Source organism: Calidris pugnax, unplaced genomic scaffold, assembly GCF_001431845.1.
Source record: "Calidris pugnax isolate Ruff unplaced genomic scaffold, ASM143184v1 scaffold20, whole genome shotgun sequence".
In the NCBI taxonomy this organism is placed as follows: Eukaryota; Metazoa; Chordata; class Aves; order Charadriiformes; family Scolopacidae; genus Calidris; species Calidris pugnax.
In genome coordinates this window covers 28,431,361-28,452,500 of record NW_015094510.1, presented here as the reverse complement: position 1 = coordinate 28,452,500, position 21,140 = coordinate 28,431,361, and the positions used below count along the sequence as shown (strand labels likewise).

Below are 21,140 nucleotides of genomic sequence, written 5' to 3'. Positions count from 1 at the left end.
GGGCCGGGCAGGGCCGGGGGAGGCGCGGGAAGGGCCGGAAAGTAACGGGCCGTGGGGTCCCCGCCGGGCTGGGGCCGTGGAGCGGGGCGGTGTCCGCGTCCTGGCCCCGAGCGCTGTGGGGGAACAGCTGCGGGGGAGGGAGGGGGGGTCGGACCCACCTGTGGGCGCGGAGCCCCCCCGTGTTCGTGTCCCAGGAGGTTCCGAGCCAAACCGAGGAGGGGGTGTCTGTGTGTGTCTCCTCCAAACAGCACATCACCCGTGTGTGCGGCTACAGGCCAGCTGGCACCTGAACAGCGGGTCCGGAGTTCTGAGGAAAAAATCATGGAATCATAGAATGGTTCAGGTTGGAAGGGACCTTAAAGACCATCGAGTTCCAACCCCCCTGCCAGGGGTAGGGACACCTCCCACTAGAGCCCCATCCAGCCTGGTCTTGAACACTTCAGGGATGGGGCATCCACAGCTTCTCTGGGCAACCTGTTCCAGTGCCTCACCACCTTCACAGAAAAGAATTTCTTCCTGATATCTAATCTAAATCTCCCCTCTCTCAGTTTATAACCATTACTCTTCGGCTTATCACTACATGACCTTGTAAAAATTCCCTCTCCAGCTTTCTTGTAGGCCCTCTTCAGATACTGGACAGGTAATACACAGCGTCTCTGGAACTTTCTCTTTTCCAGGCTGAACAGCCCCAACTCTTATCCTGTCCTCATAGGAGGTGCTCCAGCCCTCTGATCATTGTGGCCCTCATCTGGAGGGACCTCCAACAGGTCCATGTCCTTCTTATGTTGGGAGTTCCAGAGGTAGATGCGGTACCCCAGGTGGGGTGTCAGGAGAGCAGAGGGGCAGAATCACCTCCCTCAACTTGCTGACCATGCTGCTTTTGATGTTTCATATTTCTTTCTCTTTTTGATGTTTCATATTTCTCTAAAATATATTAATTGTTACTGCCTGTATTAGCTTATGTACAAACAGAGGTTGCTGTAAAAGAAAGAAATACATAACTCCTCCTCGCTGTTTCTAAGATTTCCCACAGTGACTATTTAAAGTGAAGGACAGAGCATGGCCCCTGTTGGGATGTACTGGCAGGTTGTTCCCTGCTGCTCCTTCCCATCCCAGTGAGCATCACGCCTCTGGTCCAGCGCGGCGTGGGCATGCACCACCCTCTCACCCTTTGAGAGCCAAAGGGCTTGGGCTGGGGGTGAGGGACTGCAGGTTGCCCTCCTCAGTGCAGTCATGCTTGGTGATGGGGAAAGAGGGACCGTGGTATTTTTCTCTAGCAAATGTAACAAAAAAGTAATTTCATGGATTCAAAAACGATGGAATACAAGTAAGCATGGAAAACCTCCAGTTATTTCTCGCCTAAGGCTGTTGTATCATTTTTATCAGAAGCGTTTGCTGCTACTAGGAAATACTTCAGCGTGGTGGTGGCGGTGGGGCTGCACGAGGCTGTAGGAGAATTAAAACAAGCTTCCGTGCAAGCCTGGATTCTCACATGCAAAACAATGCAGCACAAACGAGTGCTGCGTGGGTTTGAATAACATGAACTTCAAGTCTCTGTGCATACAGACCATGAAAAACAGGTTCCTTGAAAGTGAAATTAACAAGTCTGGTTTCCTCCTAGCTTTTGTCTTTAGTCTTCCAAACTCCCTCACCTCAGATAACCACAGATCTCCACCGACATACCGTGTGTGATGCTCCCAACAGGCAGGAGGAAAGACGTGTAGGGTTAATCTCGAGTTAGGAATGTGCTCCTTGGCCAGGCAGTATGTCCCCCGCTGCAGCTCTCAGCGCAGGGGTCAGCGAGGGCAGGTTTCCTCTCCCTCTACACCAGTTGGGAACACACTGGGAGAAGGCGGTGAGTGGGAGCCATCAGCGTGGATTGACCAAGCATGCCTGGCCATAAACTGCTCTGGAGATGAGGGGAGAGCAGGGAACAGCATTTACCTTGAGTTCAGCACAGATGTCACTGTCTCCCATAACGTTCTTGTATCCGAGTTAGGATGTTATAGTCTGGATGGGGAACAACCAGATGGGTAAAAAAACCATCAGGGTGGTTGGTTGGGCTTGGAGGGGGTCTGGTTGATGGGTCTTCTCTACCTGGTAAGAATGGGAGCACCTCAGGGAGCTGGCCTGGGATGAGGAGATGGAGAGTTCCATCATTTGGTTTGCTGATGACACCAAACAGGGGGACTAGTCGGTGTGCTTGAGGGCAGGGCTACCATCCTGAGGGACCTGGACAGGGTGGAGGAATGGGCCATGAAATTCAACAGAAAGTCTTGCACTTGGGTGCCAGGGAGTGATGAGGGCGGGCTGCTCCCTGGAGAATGGGGCTGAGGAGCACAGCACCATGGCTGGCAGCAGGGCTTCACCAGGGCCTGGCCTGCACGTGGCAAACACCACCCGGGGCAGTTGAGAGGCCTCATCACCCAGCAGGCTCGTGGGGACAGGGCAGGGCTGAGGTCAGGCAGGGACATCAATCTGCAGATCAGGATCAGGCCCTGCAAGGGGAACCAGGGTTAAGTGTGGCTCTGGGGGGGCTGGAGGGCCCTGGGGACCTCAGCCTGCTGGTGGGGCCAGGCTCACTGGGCCCATGGCCAGCCAGGCAGGGCTGTGGGGACATGGAGACCAATGTCCTCCAACACCGCCGGGGCAGGGCCGAAATGGTGTCCTGGGCCGAAATGATGTCCTGGGCCATGGGCAGTGTGGGTGGTGCCCTGGGGAGGGGGGTCAGGGCCTGTTGGTGCTCTTGGGGCCCCGTCCCCAGGGAGGAGCCACCCCTGTGCTGATAAAGACTGGGAGCAGCTCCGAGGGAACAGCCCTGGGGGGGGTGGTGAGGGGGACATGGGCTATCAACAGGTCCTGGCAGCAATGATGGCCAACAGCAGCCTGGGCTATACAAACCAGGGCAGAGCCAGAGGTTGAGGGGAGTTGTTATCCCCCTCCATGCAGTACTTGTTAGACCACCTGGTCCAGATACTGCATCCAGCTTTGGGCTCCCCAGTACAAGACACCAATAAACTGGATCAACTGCAGAGGAGGCCACTGAGGCAGTGGTGCTGGAGCACTGGCCCTGTGGGGAGAGTCTGAGGCTGGGGCTTCTTCAGCCTGGAGCAGGGATGGCTTCGGGGAGGGGATGGACCTTACAGAAGCCCCCAGTGCCCCTGGGGAGATCACTGAGGAGATGGCGCACGGTGGAAGGAGAGGACCTTGGCATGAGTTGAATGAAGGGAGGCTCAGCCTGGAGCCTCCCTTGAAGGGAAGCCTCTCCCATGAGGACAGTCAGGCAGAGGCACAGGCTGTCCAGAGAGGCTCTCCAGTCTTCATCCTCAAACGACTTGAAGACTGGACAGGATAAAGTCTTGAGAAGCTTGGCCTGACCTCAGAGCTGACCTGCTGTGAGCAGGAAGTTGGAGCAGAACCTCCTGAGGTCCTTCCCAGCGTGAGCTACCCTGTGATGAAACCACGAGATTTCTGTCCCTTTTTTCAAATGTCATTGAGATGTTAGAAAGGTCAAAGGTCATCTGGGGACACAAGTGACCTAATGGGTGGACAGCGATAGGCACACACACCACCTCAGCCCATAAACCATGTTTCCTTCTGAAACCAGGCCGAGGGACAGCGTCACTGAACTCAGGTACCACATACCCTGGCTGTAGCAATTAAGGTTGAAAGACAGTGGTGAGTCTCACACCCTGCCACTGCACGTGGCAGCCAGGCCCCACTCAGGCCTCATCCCTGGAGCTTATCACCTTGCAAAACTCCTCATCAAATACTACCCTTGGCCCCTACATGGAGTATTGGTGTGACCCCTGCCCGCAGCTCCTGATGGACCACGGCTGGGTGCCCCCTCTAAAATCTATGGCATCGTTTGCTGTCACAATACTAATATGCTAGATTTTACTACTTTTTAAAATAAACTGTCTATGGCATTCACAGTAAGTGAAAAATAAACAGACTACCAGTACTTTCTTTTTTTTCATTTGAATGCAGAATTTATTTCAAACAAATAATTTTAAATATGAAAATCCTATAAATTATGAACATTTGTAGCATACACTTTTACCAAAGAAAAAGCTTGGAAGAGCGAAGATGTCAAAATCTGGCTCTACTAAAGTGAATGGAGCAGATAGCTATTCAAAGGGTATTTCTCCCTATGTTTTCATGCCAATTGCCTGTTTTACAGAATACCATTATTCGGTGTAAATATTAGTTTGCAGATCCTTGGTAGGCTGCAGTCTTCCCCAACTGATTTATGACCAAAAGCTTTCATTAAATGAAGCCACCCGATTTCCTGTACGTACACAGCATAGCAAATGAAAAAAAAATTATGCCAACAAGGTGAGAAGTTATCCCAACTTCTGTTGAACAGGTACAAAATATTTACAAATAAAAATGTTCTAAACCGTCCACTCCTAGTAAAGAGAAACTGTATGACCATTTACTTCCCTTGTAAACGTTTATTTTATTATTCTTTACCTTATGTAGGCTGGTACTGCCAGGTTTTGGATTAACATATTTTGCAGAAATGTACAGCAGCGGCAATTCCTCCCTGATACTCAGCTGGTTTTATTGTCTTACTCTACAGAACTCTGTGCTGTTGTGGTTTGGGGTGGGCTGGCCACCAGAATACACAGAATACAGCCATTTACAGAGAAACACAATTTCTCCTCAGGATACCGCATTTTACAAGATTGCAATTATATGGTAGTCATTTCCTTCCAGCATTGTATATGTCAGCTTATGCTTACATCCTTCCAAACCAGGCATGACGTAGAGCTCAGTTTTGACTATAAATACATAGTTTATGTTAGTCCTTCTATGTACAATAAAAGACAAATTACCCCAGTAATAATACTTATATATTGGCGCAGATTTGAACTACAGACCCACTTCTTTAACGAAGTTTACAGTATAAAAAAATAAGGATGCCAGTTACCTACTATAATATTTTCATATTTTAGTTTCTTGTGGAGTAGTCAGAGATACAAGCATTGCTTGTTTTGTGTAAAATATATTATTTTAAAATACCAGTATACTATCCTTCTAGTTACAAAAATATAATTATGTCCTACAGAAATTTTATTGAATTAAAAAGTTTATCAAAAATATGGATCATCATTTTAGACCATAGGTGGTATTAGAAATAAAGTAAAAGTAAATGTATAATTATTTAAAAATACTATCTGCTGGCTCAGTGAGCCACTCCTGATCTTGTATAAAAACAGATCAAAACTTAGTCATAAATTTAATGGCCAGGGATGAGTTTTGGCTACTGAGTAATAATACTACATTATTAGTGTGGCTGAAGAAAAGCCACTGGAAAATGTTTACAGCTGTTCAGTTCGAAGGGTAAAATTAGCATGGTGACAGTGCGAATGCTTGAAAAATATCAAAAAGGGAAAGAGCATTTCTTACTGGTTTTATTTACTCAGTATGTATAAACCAGCCAGTCTGTAGGTGCAGGTGTGACCTGGCCAAGTGTCCTCTCGGGCCGCTTCGGGTGGTGCTGCCCTGAAGGAGCCCAGCAGCTGCCAGTGCCTCACCCCGGGACCAGCCCGGCACAGAGGCAGCAGCAGAACTCTGGGATGTAAGGAGTTGTACTGGCGAGGGTTGTCTTCCCAATATTAGGACAACTTAGGATTCAACCTATGAGGTTTACATAGAAAATAAATAGAGTAAATCTTTTTACCTTTTCCATGGTTTAAAATGTCGGATTATTAATCCAAATTAACCTGTTCCTAAATCAAAGGCAGAAATCTGGCCATTCATCAGTTATGAACCTCCCCTGTCTGAAAAGCAGATTTCCATGCTCAGCTGTGTTTCTTAACATCCTCAGGAATTGTGGTGGGTTTTCCAGCGCTGTGCCCTCTGCCAAGCTGTCTCCCGTGCACTGCAGCACTTCTGTAACTCAACATTGTTCACTGCTCTTGTAATGCTGAGGAGAAACATCCCGGTGTGGAATCCGCCTCAACTGCACGGCAGAACAAAGGCCACCAGGGACACTGCTGCTGCGCCTCCCAGGAATGCAGAAAAAGAACATTCATAGAGAATATGCTGTAAAAATTGAACAGGTTTTGTTTTGTGGGGGTGTTTGTTGGGTGGGATGGATTGGCATTATCACACTTGATCTGGTAAATGAGGAAAATTGGAGAAACAGCCATTTATCAGCAAAGAAAACTCTTGTTTTTCTGTTAAGTCTCGTAACAAAAAGTAGCTCAAGCTAGAATTTATCCATTCCAGCACTGCGAGCTGGCAGGAGCCTAAGCCACTGCTTGCTGACTCAGAGGAAAGCCATCTCTCGAGTTACACTGCCCAAAGCTCCTCAGTTGTTTACCTTCTATTATGTTGGGAAGAGATTTTTTAACATTCTTTTTCCCTGCTAGGGGAAAAAAACAACAGTGAAGCCTCATATTTAATACAAAAGTCAAATGCTCAACGAATGTAACATACTAACTTCTTGAAAACTAATGAAGTTGTACCAATTTATAGCAGCACAAGAACTGGCTCGAAGTATTTTACATGGTTTTGCCTGCCCAGAAACTACCGAGCTGTCGTGCCATCTTAGTCCCCGGGCCCTTCATAGCTCCGATTCTTTATCGATCTCATCTAGGTAGTATTCATCATCGGTGGTGGTATCACTGTCTGAATCCGAATAAGCTGCCGGGTCTTCCTGATAGATATCAATTGGCTCTCGGGGGGATGAAGCAGCCGATGACATCTTGCTCCCAGCAGAACTTGAGCTCAAAAGCTCAGCCCTGTTGATAGAAGAGCCCTCTCCATCTCTGAGAGCACCAGGGTTGTTAAGAAGACAAGGTCTCCATAACCGCCCTTCGGTGAGTGACCTCTTGATATTTTCCAGGAAAGCCAACTGTTGTTCTTTGCCAAATATACCAAATTCAACAGACGGATACATCAAATTTCTAGTGCCGTAACTTTTTTCATCGTCTGAGGCCCAGTTTTCATTTTCATCACAAGACAACAGCTCCGAGTAAGATTTAAATCTCTTCCCGTGTAGACCATCTGTTGGTAGAACATTGCTTCCCGAGGAGAAGGGCTCGTGGGAATCTCGAGCACAAACACTCTCAGAGAGGTGACGCTCCCGCTGGCTCCTGGCATGGTTCTTGCGCAACTGGTAGCCGTGCAAGTTGGCATTTTTTACGCCAGCAAACTGAGAGGTGTTTTGACACTGACCAAGCACCGTCTGGGAAGTCAAGTTTTGCTGTGGACATACGTCTGCCTGCAAGCAGCTATTTACATACGTGTTTGAGTTTTTGTCAGTTAAAAGTGGCAAGGGAGGAGTGCAGGCACGACTGCCAGCTCTTCTTTTCTCACCATCCAGTGGGTCTGATGCAGTAGCACTGGGAGAGATGGGCTGGCTTTTGCTTTCTAACCTGAGATCGAGTGTTTGGGAATTCTTATTTCTTGTGGTTACTGCTTTATCTGGAAACAGGGTTGTAAGACTTGGCCTATTTCCCGCTTTCACTGTAGGTGTTTTGGGACTGATGGCTTCCTTCTGGGTGTATGAGCTTGTAAAAGACCTCCAATTGGTGTTATTAACAAGCAAAGAAGGATCATTCTGATTTTCAGTTGTCTTCTTCTCAGCTGTTCTTGGCGTATTCTTATCAGGGTCCAGACTGTGATTCTGATTTTCCTTGTCCAACTGCAGGAATGGCTGATGGGAATCTGTTGAAATCAATGAATCAGAAGACATGTCGACCTCTAAAGCGGCATTTCCACCATTCTGTGAAAAAATGTTACTTATGTGCGGTTTGGGGGGTAAATTTTTACTTGAAAATTTTCGACTTGTTTTGCAAACAGCTGCCAGTTTATTTTTAATTGAAGCTCTGTTTTTCCTTTTTTCTATATCTTTGACTCTGTCTCTTGTGCAGTCAGAGAGAAGCTTGTTCTCATCTTCTGCACTTGGTGTTGTCTTCTGATGTTGGGTAACCCTGAGGACTTCATCTTTACAGTTAATGTTCAGGCAGCCTTCACTGTGTCTCTCTGATTCCTGCAAACTACTACAATCGCTACCCTTTTGAGTACTCTGTGACTTTTGTTCTTTTTTGGTTTTTGAATTCTTTAAGTCATCAGTATCTGTGCTAACCCCTTCATCTAGCTGAAGTAATGGATCAGCACTGGAAGCTGTGCTTACCTCACACACTTTGTTCTGAGACTCTGAAAGCACTTTGCTACAAGAGTTTAAATAATTTGCATTTTTTCTTGAACTGTCAGCCCTTAATTGCAGCCCACTATGCTTATTATTATACAGAGGGGTGGTTTGGTGTAGGAAATTTACTCTCTGTTTGACTTGGGTACTATCCTTGTGCGTGTCTTCTGCAGGAGGAAGCGGCACATCAGCACGCTCTGTGTTACCATTCCTTCCAAGGAATGGTTCCCTCTCTCCTGGGTGGAGGAGTGAGCTATTCAGATTTTTATTGGTGTTCACTTTAGGGGGCTGACAGCAGTTTTCAGAGTTTCCCTTCTGCATAGTATTTTTATTTGTTGAAGTAGAATACAAAGGATTCTTGAAATGTCCGCCTGGCTTGGGAGGGGCTGATAAAGTGGACATTAGTGGTGTGGCTGTTTGTAAAATGTCCTTCTTGTCTTTTAGACATATTTCTGTGTTTTGGCTGCTTGAAGCGTCAGAAATGACCTTACCTGACTTTGCCACTACTGCAGTGGATTGTGGACCACCAAAAGAAATTTCTTTTGTCACCGTGTCAGAAAGCCCATTTTCTGCGATTGAAAGATCTGCTGAGCTATCTGTCCTGCTATGTACCATACTCACTGACTTTGAAGTACATCTCTTCTCAGAGCTAGGAGCTTCACTATCAACAGCAGTTCCTACGTCCTGAGATGTGACCAAAGCTGAAGATACTTGGTCAGAAGAATATGAAGGCACCTCTTTTTCTGAAGTACTGGGGAAAAAAACATTTGCTAAACTCACATGACCTTCATTTCTCTTACTTCGTATTCTTGGTGACTGAGCACTTTCTTTGGGACAAGTTAAATCTGCATCCTCTGGATTATCTCTAAAGAGGCTACAAAATGTTCTTGAATGTCTCCGTGGTAACGTGTAATAAATTGAAACAAGTTCATGATACTTGACATGATCTTCATCAACACAAACTGTAAATGTGCTTGTAGTTTTATACTTCTGCAAAAAATTTCCCCTCTCCTTACAATCTGCAAACACAGAGGATTCTCTTCTTAAATGTTTACATCTGTCTGTCAGTTCAACTGATGTACTACTACTTACTGAATCATTAGGACTTCTGGTTAAAGGACTGGGGTAATCTTTCTCTTTGTTACTTGCAGCAGCATTTAATGATGCTGACGTATAAAAGGGATGTTTTGAGTCTAAACAAGACACATCTCTTTGATTAGAACAAAAGGCACCAGCTCTATGTGGAGTTTCAGACCTTAAGCAACTGTATGCTGTTCTGCCTTCTCTAGGTAAAGAGATGGGCGTATCTGACATACTACTACCAGCAATGCTGGCTGATTTCCTAGGCAAAGTGTAATAAATAACCAGTGGGTCAAGAGATTTGGGGCTGTTTCTGCTAGGGGAGCCAGTAATGCTGCAGCTACTGGTCTGCCTCAGCAAGCCGTCTTGCTTGTGAAGCCTTTCAATACAAGGTGAATTATTCCTTTCTTTTTCAAGGCAAAAATAACTTAAACTATGTTCAGAGATCTTGGGTTCTCCATCAAAGTTATGCATATAAACATTTCCAGAATTTCCATTTTGTGGAGAACTAGTAGTGAATTGTCCGTTACAGTTCTTAGTAAATAAAGTGCTTGCATTTTGCGGTGTTTTCTGTGAAATCGTTTTGGTAACACCTATTCTGCTCACTTGAGCTGCTTTTCCACCTTCTGCTTGAGGTTCAGTAACCGTGCAATTTACTGAAGTTAGTGTTCCTGAACGTTTAGAATTGTCTTTATGAGAAAGTGCTTGTGGAGAGCTTTGTGAGGAGCTAGATGAACGTTCAGGAGGACAGGACAACATGCCTTGACAGTTTTCCAGTTTTTCAGTGGGTGGAGCAGAAGCAGCATTCAGCAGTGAGGGGTGCCTCTTTGGAGCAGCTTGGCCAACGGCTTCTGCACTCCGATTATCCTGTTTGATGCTCTCTCTTTTTGCTGTGTAATACAGATTATGTTCCCATTCTTTCTGACTTGGAAGAAAAGGTTCCTTCCTGCTCTCAGCAGCTGGCAAAATGCAGGGAGGCTGACGGAACACACTGTTGGGTGGGCAATTGCTTTCCTTCATTCTTACATTTCTTTTTTCACCGTTTGATGTATGTATTTTTGCAATATCTCCTCTGGCAGTGAATTGGGTTTGTCTCTTTGATCTCATTGTGTTAAAGAGAGATGCATCGCTTTGCAGCATGGCAGAAGCAGAGCTGTTAGAGGGAAAACTCTGGGTGTTGATGTAGTTTGTATTGGCTTGTTGAGAAACTGACGGTAACGGCATTTCTTCATCTGGTTGCTTCATACCTTCAACCTTTTCTAGTTGTGTAAAGTCTGCCTTAGTACTCCTTTGGGAAACGGAGGCTGAATTCCTGTTCAGTCCTATAGGTTTTGTTTGGTCCTTCAAATTAGGAAAGACTGAGTCATCAGTTCTGATACTAGATGAAGAAACTGAAGAGTTACAACTTAGCCAAGGCTGACAGCCCTCGGTGAATTCTGAAAAAGTTCTATTTGCACTTCTTGTTATCCTTTTCATATTCATATTTTCTGGAGAATACACGTGAAAATCGTTCTGCAAGCGCTGAGAACCAAACTTGGCATTCTTTGTATGTGCCCACTGCTGGTCATTTAAATTAGCCAGAATCGCTTCAAAGCTGGCATCAGGAGAAACAAATGCTTCGTCACTGTAGTACTGAGGGATATCAGCCCAAGAAGAATAGCTGTCTTTTTTTCCATAATGAGAATTTTTTTGGTTTGCGTACCACTTGCCATGAGAAGAAGTGTCTCTATAGTAGGCTCTAGAGAGATTATTTTCCGATTTGTATAATGGATAATTTTCCCAGTTATCAAAGGGCAAAGGAGAAGTAGCTTTGTCAGGGCAACTAATTCTACTAAAGCAATTAGTGCTGGAAATAGATCTTCTGTAGTGGTGTTTCGAGTGGTGACATGCATAGTTCTTGGTTTCTTGCAGAGAGCTAGGATATCCACCATGGTCTGTAGCATGAACCTCCATCAGTGATTGGGTTCTAAACATTTTGTCTTGAGTTGATGTTTGTCCAGGAGAGTCTGGTGTGTTGTTCCATACAATAGAAGACAGAGGAATTCTCTTTGGGTTCTGTCGACCAAACCTTGGTACAAAACCATTACTGCTCTCCCTTGCCAACGAATGTTGTAAACTAGATGCTGATAGCTGGTCAGAAGATACTGATGACGAACATCTCTGAAGGGAACATACAGAGTAACTTCTGCCAACCGTACTACTGTTCATACAACTCTTGTGCCTAAATCCACTGTGATGTGTTATGGAAGGAGGATATAAGCTACCTTCTGAAGACCGTCCAAAGGAAACAGAAGACAGCCTCCTGCTTAGTGGAGGAGGATTTCCATCAACTGGATCACCATATTTGTAATCATCTTGAAAGGCTGTCTGGTGCCAGTTTATATATGCACTGTGTAATTTTCTTGGTCTGATGAAAAACTTGTGTTCATCTTTGGCTCTTATTGTTCTCAGTCCGTCAGGGAAAAATGTGCTAGGCATGTCACTCCAGTCATTTCTGTGTTGCCCCCTACTAGCAGTCTGTCTCTTTGAAGTAGGGAATGCAGTACTGTATTGGATATTTGATGTGCTGCCAGTAGAAACTGTCCTGTCCAGTGGGTCTTGGGCTTGTTCCTGGGCCAGCTGGTCATCCAGATCATTTAGAACTGCACAGGAAAAAAACAAAAGATACTTGCTTTGGTTTTCTTTAATGATCTTCTGATGATTTATGTTTAAAAGTTTCATGTACTATCTTAATAATCAGAACTGGTTTTGAAAGGAGTCAGCTTCTCAGCATTCTAAACCCTTCCCAAACCTGTGTTCTTCCTCCACTGGACCTTTCAGCAGTCACCCATTATGACTACAAGTTAAAAAATGTGCTGCTCCATGACTGATCTGAAAAACTGCTCTTTATGTAAATGTTAGTCTTTATGCTATTGAAAAGAAAAACAAAACAATTTGAACCCTGAATTCTTACCCACGTGCTATATATGCATGTGTGTGTGGTAAACTTTCCAAATCTAGTTTGTAACAAAAAATCCCTGAAAAGAATTCGCAAGGCGAACGTGGACCTTTCTATGTGTTCACAAAGCACAGTTATCATGTAACTGTAACAAAACACAGAATCCTGCAAACCATCAAATAAGCATAGCCAGTAGTCTGGCACGTCCACTGTTTGTTTCATTCAGAAAAGAAGTTCTCTGCTAAATTGTAGCTTATTACTTTAAAATGAGAACTGAAAATGGCATTTTCTGGATAGAAAGGGTAATTAAATAGTTAGGAACCTGTGATTCATTCTAGTAACAAAGCTGTACTTATAGATATATATATATAGACAGTCTCATGAACTGGAATTAAACACTATATAGCTCAGTTAAGCAAGATATTTACTTATAAGACTAAGTGACAGCAATGTATTTAAAGTATTTTTACTGGCAAAACAAATTATGCCTTCGCTAATTGTATTCTTTTTGTATTTTGAAAATACCACACATAAGATATGAACACAAATGGATATGGCTCTTTTGTTACCTAATCCGTTTAAATTAAAAACACTGACTGATGAGTCATTACAGATCTGTGCTAATAGTACAGAATCATTAAGAAAACATTGCTAGGTATGTATGGCTAGAATAAAAGGTGATACAAAAATACTATCATTTTCTGTTTTTCTAAATTTCTCTTCACAGGAGAGAGTCAGCTTAGAACAAGAAAAAAGACAAGCTGTTTCTAAGTCTTCCATTTGGAGGACGTCATCCAAGCTATGTACAGGTTTTCTCTGTCAGTGGGCAAGTGTGCACAGTTACAACTGACACCCAAAAGCAATGAAAGGCATGTGAGTTTCAGAAGAATGACTGTACACCTTGCAGTGCTCTCCTCTTCCAGCACTGCCGACTCAGCCACTGCTTCCTGATCAATCATGCTTTTGATCTGTGATCTCTTGTAATTCTGGGCGGTAGAAAGAGATTTTTTTTGCATAGATCTCAGGAAGTTTAAGGAAGAACACCACTGTACTTCCATAGGCTGGCTTCTGATCTTGCCTTGCTTCCCAGCAGTGAGAAAAAAAGAACTAGCAACTTTCAACTGGTGCTATAAGGGCTCCCAGAAAGTTAAGTGAATGTCACCATGCTTCTTGCTTCTGTGGTTTGAGGCTTTACAATTCATAAAACCAGGCCCAGTAATTCATCACCATCAAAATGATGCACGCAGGTAACTGGGATTAAATTCTTGTCACATAACTATATTTCTGCATCTGAAGGATGCAGTATGGGCTCCTGCCAGAATCAGCGAAGAGAAATGTATGCTTTTAAGCTGTGATTCTTCTGATGTGGATCAGTATGAGATGAAATGCTTTCTAAGAGTGACCAGAGACATGCCTGAAGTCACTGACAAGAGTAGACATTCTGCCATCAGATGAAGCCAGCAAAAAATAGCCACTATGATAGAAAATAATGTGCCATACCTTTACATCCCATGCCTTTGCAGACTATTCTCTGAAACCAGTCACCACAGTCACTTGTGACAACAATAATATCAGAACAAAGTAAGGACACACACTTACCACTGAAAAGCTCCTTCTCTAGCTGTTCATTCCATTCCTGTATACTTTTCTCCATCATTTCATTTTGGTTTGCGTCAAAAGAATGACCACTTCTTTCAGCTGACATTGGGGAATTACACATTTCAGCCTGTTAAAAATTGTAAGACAACATGAGTTTAGTTCTATTTGTGGGTTCAAATCATGTTTCATGTCACATCACAAATCATGTCACAACTCACAGAGGTCAGTAACTCTTTGTGGGTCCATTAAATACTGTACTATTAAAATACACAAGTGAGGATTGTAAAGTTGCATGCATTTTAGGGACTTTCACATATGTTATAAGGATATTTGCTCATTTGACCTCATACTGTAGCATGTTTTGGATACGAGTTATAATGACCTTATAATATGGGGCATGCTTATTTTACTTATTTTCTCCATATGCATCCTATTGCATTGTATCTCTCTTAATTAGTATTTCCTAATCACTTCTTCCTTGACCAGCACATTGTAAAATTCACACAGTGATCTCCCAACAGAGATTTAATAATTTAACACCACAGTCAATTTTCATATTGCAAAACAGCACTTCAGGGGGCTGTGATAAATTACCTTGGCAGTGGGAAAATGTCATCCTATTCCCCATCTGAGTTTAGTTTGCATGTTAAGCTGTAGAGGTTCCTATCCCATCCATATTTCTCTTAGCTCACAGTCTCAGACAGTAGAAGTGCAGACAACTGCTGAACTGCTGATTTATTTTAGCTGAGACTTCCTTTTTTTTTTCCTAATAAATTCTCCCTTACTACTTTTTAGTTCTCAATATTTTTAATATTTTACTTGTGTAGCTACAATAGTCTATTTATATAATAGGCAGGATTCTCTGATAAGACTTTGTTCCATCATATATTAATATACATTATCCCTTTGTTTTGGAAATATGAGAGAAGGGAGGTGACTGAGGTGGCCAATTTACCTCCTGTGTACCTTTGATTATATACTGTACACCTCCTTAATCCCCTCTGTGATTATACCACACAATTGAAGAGGAGGAAAGACATGCTAGTAATACATGGCAATAAAGCAATTAAAACAGCAAATATCATCATTGGAGGAAATGTGTTTATTTCAACAGCATGCACTTAAATTACATCAGGAATAAATCTGTTGTTTCATCCTTAAATTGAGCTTGTGCTTATAGAATGGAACATTCAGCCAGAAAATAATTTCCTACTGTCAAAATTTACATTTACCCAGTAATTCTGTGCATGGAAATGCTGCAGGAGAGGCTCTAGCTTACTGCCTGCCCAAGCCAACTACTCTTTTTCACTCCTGTACAAATGAAAAGAACCAAAGTAAATACCCTAGACTATTGATTCAGTGTGCGTTTTGACCTATTTGCAGATTGGTTTCAGTTGCCAAAATATGTGAGGGTTTTGGCCCAGGAAACTACGCATGGAATTATTCTCTCATTAAGAGAGAGAACTGAAACTGGATCAGAGGTAGACTTAGAGCATACCTAGGAAAGCTTGGACTTGTATAGTTAACAGAGCAAGCTCATCCTACTGCATTCAACAGGTTCACAACACAGACATTTCACTCGGTGTTTAAAACACGAACTGCAAGAACACTATTTAAACAGGCGTTACATCAACAGCCTAAACAAAGGGGACTAGTTTTTGAAAAACCTGTAGTTTAAACATTGCTGACAATACAGTTGATAAGCTACTTACCGTTGCCATTTCTTCCACTTTCGGAGACGGGCCAGGAGAACTGTCATATCTGTAGGCAGAAGGATTTAAATGTTGGTTTTGAAAGGGAATAGGATTTAATTTTACCAGGAGTAAAATCAACAGTTTCTCTTTAATAGCTATTGAGAAGCATCTGAAAAAAGACTGCTCTATGAAGAATCCTGCTAACAAAAAAATGCTGGGGAAAGCTACCATTCAGTTGGGCTGTGTCATCTTGCAAGTGTTGTAGCTGCACAGCCAAGAATGAACTCAACCCACGGCTGTCTGCAACAGCCATAAAGTAATTGTTTCACTCCGATAAGATGGGATTACTTCCTTTTCCAAACAACAATAATTTAGTAGGTACTACAAATAGCTGAAGTTAACTACTTGTAAATCTCTAAGTGGTTTGCATCTGTACTTTTATTGTTTTTCTCTTGATTTCACCCTGCTCAGAGGCAGAGCTGTGCTGTGCCCCTGAGAAGGAAGAGAGGCAGACAGCAGATTGTTTTGGGTGTGAATTTTGGAACTTGCTGCTACTCACACGAAACAGCCTTTATGTACCAATTTTTAACACATGGTAGAAGGCTCGTATGCTTTCCTCAGCTACTAGGACTGCAAGGGCTTGGCAGAGAACTGGCTGGAGCATCTGTGAGTAATGCAGTGGTTAGAACAAGCCGAGAAGCCCTGAACATAAAAGGTATTCTGTTCTACGGGGTGACTTGCAGATATACAAATACAAAATAAACCCAAGAAACAAGAACAAGGACTTGACTTCACTGAGTCTATTCCAGTCTGCAGATCCTTCTTTTATAACTAAGCAAACCCAGTCCCTTCAAAAGCCCTGAAGGAAATTTTGCTCAGCTTGTGCTTATTGCCGGTTCTTCCTTGTCTCAGAAACTGCTTTTTTCCCAGGAACTTAATTCTTAAGAGAAAGTGAAATGGGGAAAGACAGTTCTGCTCAGTCCTGTTTGTCTTAAAGTCTCTTTGAATGACCTTGTTCTAAGGCTTTTAAAACCTTCTTGTGCTCAGGTAGACTACTTTATTGTGCTTCAGCAGCAAGTATAAACCGGCTTGTTGGCAGGTTCTTTGTGGCCCAGCCTTTCCTCCTGAAGTGCTTTGTCATTTGTTTGCAATGTGCTTGCAGGCAGGGAAGAACAGTTGAGAGGTGCAATTTGTTTTTGCTTCTGTAATTGTGAACTGTAAAACCAGGATTCCTCTCTGACACGGGGTCCAACCGAAACCAAAGGAAACAAGCCTGTTGACCTCAGTGGGCTTAAGGATCCGGCCAGACAGTACAAATCTGAAATTCCTAATTTTTCCTGGTAGCACTGAGCAGCCATTAATTCAGTGGGTTACCGCTCCCTGTGAAGGAAGTTTACGGAACCGGGACTCAGAGATGTATGTACCTCTTCATTTAAACTAAAATAATGTTGAATAAGTTTTAATGCTTCTACAACAAATTAAGAATGAAGCTTATGTTTCAGAGCTTTTACAACAATTTCCTGCAAACCAAGCTCAATGAAATCCTGTGGCTTAGCTAGTTACCTTAATTTTAATTATATGCATAATAAAAATGTAACAGCTTTGTTAGCAGCTCTCTTCTCCAGCTTTACTGTGCAAAGCCGCTCTACAGTTCTCCCAGCCGGTGCCGTGCTTGGTGTTGTATTAATTGCTCCTTGCAATGAAGCTACATGAAGTAGACATGTTAGTTAGCAATGTCTACTGATAGTCTAGGCAAAAATTAAATTTTCATTTGCACCTCTGGCAAAATTCTACCATGTCTTTGTTGTCACTGTTCTTTCAGAAATAACTGATCATTGCATCCTGCTTTATTTTCCTCCCTGCCAACTTACACAGACAAAGTTATTTTAATCTTTTCCCTCTGCCAATCCCTCCACTTCTCAAACTGCCTCATTATTCCTTCTGAACTCTTTTAAATTTTTCAGCATTTCAAAATTAAAGTTTTGCTAACTTCCAGAGAAATATTGCTTAATTTTTGGAAAAAGTAATTCAGTTTCTTTTTTGGTTAAGGATATTGAGCAATGTTTACATTATTTCCCCCACACATGCACGCGCACATACACACATACTTGTAAACATTATCTATTATTCATAAATAGAAAAGAAGTTAAATTACTGCTCAAGTTCAGAAATACTTGCCATCAGAGAAATGCTACTCACTACGGAAAACAAGAAGTTGCATTTTATACATTTTCACTTATATACATATGTATCTTTTTTATGACAACCAAATGTAAGAAGAACAGTAAAAGATGACTCTACTTACTATCACTACTGGTAGCAACAATATAAATCCATGAATTAATATCTGCTGCGAATTAGTATTTTTACTGAGGCACCTGTCTTCCCCAGGACATCTGTAAGTTGCCTAATGTCAGAGTCTATTCCATTTTCTTCTCTTCTATTCTTATCAGTACTACCTAAGAAGCCAGCTAAGAAACAACCACATAACTCAAATATGCTGAAAACGCAATTAGACAGCATTTCTTTTCTAGCATGGATCACACTTACATATTAGAAAATAATAAGGATGAACACAGGAGCACAAAACACCTTTGAACCCAAAGTGATCAAACATTTCACTACCTTCAGACTACAGTTACAAACCTTTCATTAGCATCTTCTGTATCTCCACATAAGCATACTCTTTTTTGCAGCATCCATAGTTTATTCTCACAGCAGAACACCACCGCAGCTGATGAAACTGTCTCTCCAGTGCAGAAAGGACCCTCTAAACAGCCATTAATATTTAGCTATTTAAAAACTTCTGCCAGTTAGGGTTACTTACAGATTTACAGTGCTGCCTCCTATTGTATTTCACTAGCTCTCCAAAATAACTCTACCTGGTGAGAGACAGATTATTTCAGTGCTTTGTCTATGCATAAAGCAAACCACATGCCACGGCAACACCTAGAAGAGGGTGGGGGAAGTTTTCGACAGAGAGGCGTGACTAGAAAATGTAGCAATCAGCTCAGTTACACGTCAGGACTGACTTGTTTATTTTTCAAGCTGTGCTCGGTAAGAAATCAAAAGCATCTGGGCCTGAGATACAATAGATTTTCTGTGGAAAAGCCAGACAAACACATATTAGAAAAGCTGATGCAATGAGTAGGCACAGTTTACTTTATTGCCTTCTTAAATTAAGAAATCATTTCGGTGCTTAGATTCTGCAGCAAAACCTAGACCTTTGCTTGTGCCTTGGCTCCCTGAGCGTGCACCAGGTTCAAGCGCCCTTGGAATGTGATTCTGTTACACAAGTGCCCCTTTATTCTGCAGGGAGGGCTGTGGTCCAGGGCTGGTGTGTCCCAGCATATGGGGCATTACCATGTCACAGGGCAGAGGAGGAGACGATGACACGTATGAAGCAGGGTTAAAAATTTGCAATTTTTTTTTTTCTGTGCTGTGTTACTATGTAGGAGAATTGTTACCAGTAAACATCCACAAAGCTAACCTCGGCCTCTCTTCAAACCTCTCCTTAAATCTCCTCCTGCTTTGATACAAACACTCCACAATGGCAAGCTGCTGTGCTACAAAACCCAGGTATCAGACTAATCATCATTTCTTTAGATGCTTGCATTCCCTGCCATTGTTTATGACAGCTGTTCCTTGTCCTAGCCTCATGCCACGCAGGAGCCCCAGGCATGGACCACAATACCAGCCTGAGACTCACAGACTGAAAATCAGCTCTTTGTGCCAAAGACCTTGCAGCTTCATTCGCAGCACAGCACAATGCACCTTCACCTGTGACTGCCCGTCCCAAGCACTGCCCTGAGACGGGCACAAAATTAGTAATATTTCACTCAGGTGTTGCTGACAGACAGGACCATACAGGACAAAAGTCAGGAGAGAAGTGTCAGCCTAGCTAGCCTGAGCACAGCCCCACGTTCCCTCTGAAGAGCAGCTTCAGCCTCCGGATGGCAAGGGAGAAGGGTGCTCTACAAACAGCAGCTCCAGCACGGCGTATGAGGCCATCTTTGGTTCAGATCCAGTTGAAACCAAAGCCCTGACAAAGCACGGAAGACAAAAGCCCTGGAGAGCTGCCCTGTTTGCCCAGCTAGAGCTAAAGCTTCAGGCGTGCCTCGAAGCTGCCTCTGGGCTAGCAATGGTGGGAACTGATGCAGCAGGGCTGCCCGGGGCCGGTGCTCTCCACCACGGCCTGGGAAAGCTATGCTTTCCTCTTATATCACAGCCATAGGGCACCAGATCCCCATCTGCCTTACACCTTGTCCTCTTGAGAGGGAATGAAATAAGACGCAGCCGCTGCTAACTCTAAGAGCTTTCATACGCTTAAAGCCTGAGCAAAACAGATCTAGCCAAGGGACTTCACCTATTATTCGCTACTTCATCCTCATTCTTCTGACACAGAACAAATAATCTCTCATTACATGACTAAGTAAAACCCCCATCTTCCCAGTAAGGTGAAAAGCAAGAGACTGGAAAAATAAGTTTAACAAAGTTTTCTAAACAAGACACAGCATAACTCATAGACTTTTTATAAGCTGGAAATAATGTATGTTCTGATTATAGCTCACCGTGGTTGCTTCTGAGTCTGGTTTTTCCTTGATTTTCTAAAGGAGAAAAGCCAAGCAAAAGGTGATCTGAACCCCAGAAAGGAAGCTGAAGTGTTCTTCTGTGCTTGAGGATTTGTGCGAGACGACATTTTTAATTCTTTATGATCTAAAAATATTATAAAAGTTTTATTTGTTTCAAGTTCTTACTAAATACAGTATTAAAGTATACATTAAAAAGCTATGTCTTCATAAGCAATTTTCTTTTGTTTACCTTTTAAGCCAGGAAAAATCAGTCTTGTTGACATTTTTGGACGGATTATGTGACATGCCGGTTTATAATGACTAACTAAAAGAAAGGTAAACAGGTCTAAAGTTTCAAGAAGTATTGGTTTTGGGTGATGCACGTGAGACAAATGAGGCTGATTTTCAGAAAGTAACAAGCACTCAACTATTTGAAAACTAGAACTGTTTCAAAATATAGCCAAATTAGATTTGAAAATTGAGGCACCCACAACCATTAGTCACTTCATTTTTACCTTGTAAGAAATATAAATATGACAACCCTGAATATACAATGGTTTAAGAGACAGCAATGTAACTACATAACAGCAATCCAGACTAAGGTGTCTTCTGGATCATACAATTCTTTATGATGGAGAATTTCCATGGCCACTGGAGTACATTTTTTCTGCTACAAACTGCGTATCAGTACTATATTTTAAAAGCAAGATATCATGAATGATTTCTTTGGGAAGTTTATGATTTGATTTCTTCAAATGGAACATAAACCCAGTCTGCCTGTAAAAGCAGCTGGCTACTGGTATGGACAGGATGGGTATTGTTCACAAATTAGGGAAAGACACTGCAGGATCTGCTACTAAAACATGCTTCAGGAAACTGGAGGAAACAAGACTTCACTGAGGAATAAGGCACTGCATCTTTTTTTTTTTTTTTTTTCCATGTAAAACGTAATCCCTTACTGATAATTACAATTAGGTGTCATTATCCAGTATTTTCCACAGGTGGAAGAAAAGCAGCAGCTCTGTTGCAAATCTCCTGCGAGTTGTAGGTGGCCTTGCTATTCTCATTTAACCAGTGCAATTCACCACCGG

General features: G+C 42.9%; 2 protein-coding genes across 3 annotated transcripts in view; both read right to left on the bottom strand.

Annotated features, from left to right (window-relative positions):
• KDELC2 (KDEL (Lys-Asp-Glu-Leu) containing 2) overlaps positions 1 to 1,681 on the bottom strand; it is a 15,245-nt gene extending 13,564 nt beyond the window's left edge. Inside the window, exons 1-2 of the mRNA XM_014965762.1 lie at positions 1,653 to 1,681; positions 1,169 to 1,273 (exon numbers count right to left, since the gene is read on the bottom strand). Coding sequence (XP_014821248.1) covers positions 1,169 to 1,273; positions 1,653 to 1,681 — 134 coding nt within the window. The remainder of the gene's footprint in view (positions 1 to 1,168; positions 1,274 to 1,652) is intronic.
• A 2,284-nt stretch (positions 1,682 to 3,965) lies between these two features.
• The window catches only part of EXPH5 (exophilin 5), a 19,098-nt gene continuing 1,923 nt past the window's right edge, over positions 3,966 to 21,140 (bottom strand). The window contains exons 2-6 of one of the 2 annotated variants that reach the window (XM_014966256.1): positions 20,050 to 20,194; positions 15,497 to 15,545; positions 13,785 to 13,911; positions 8,659 to 11,889; positions 3,966 to 7,683 (exon numbers count right to left, since the gene is read on the bottom strand). In XM_014966256.1, coding sequence (XP_014821742.1) covers positions 6,578 to 7,683; positions 8,659 to 11,889; positions 13,785 to 13,911; positions 15,497 to 15,545; positions 20,050 to 20,194 — 4,658 coding nt within the window. In that variant the 3' untranslated portion in view covers positions 3,966 to 6,577. Of the gene's footprint in view, positions 11,890 to 13,784; positions 13,912 to 15,496; positions 15,546 to 18,124; positions 18,247 to 20,049; positions 20,195 to 21,140 lie in introns of those variants that run through there. The other variant, XM_014966255.1, reaches the window with a different exon arrangement.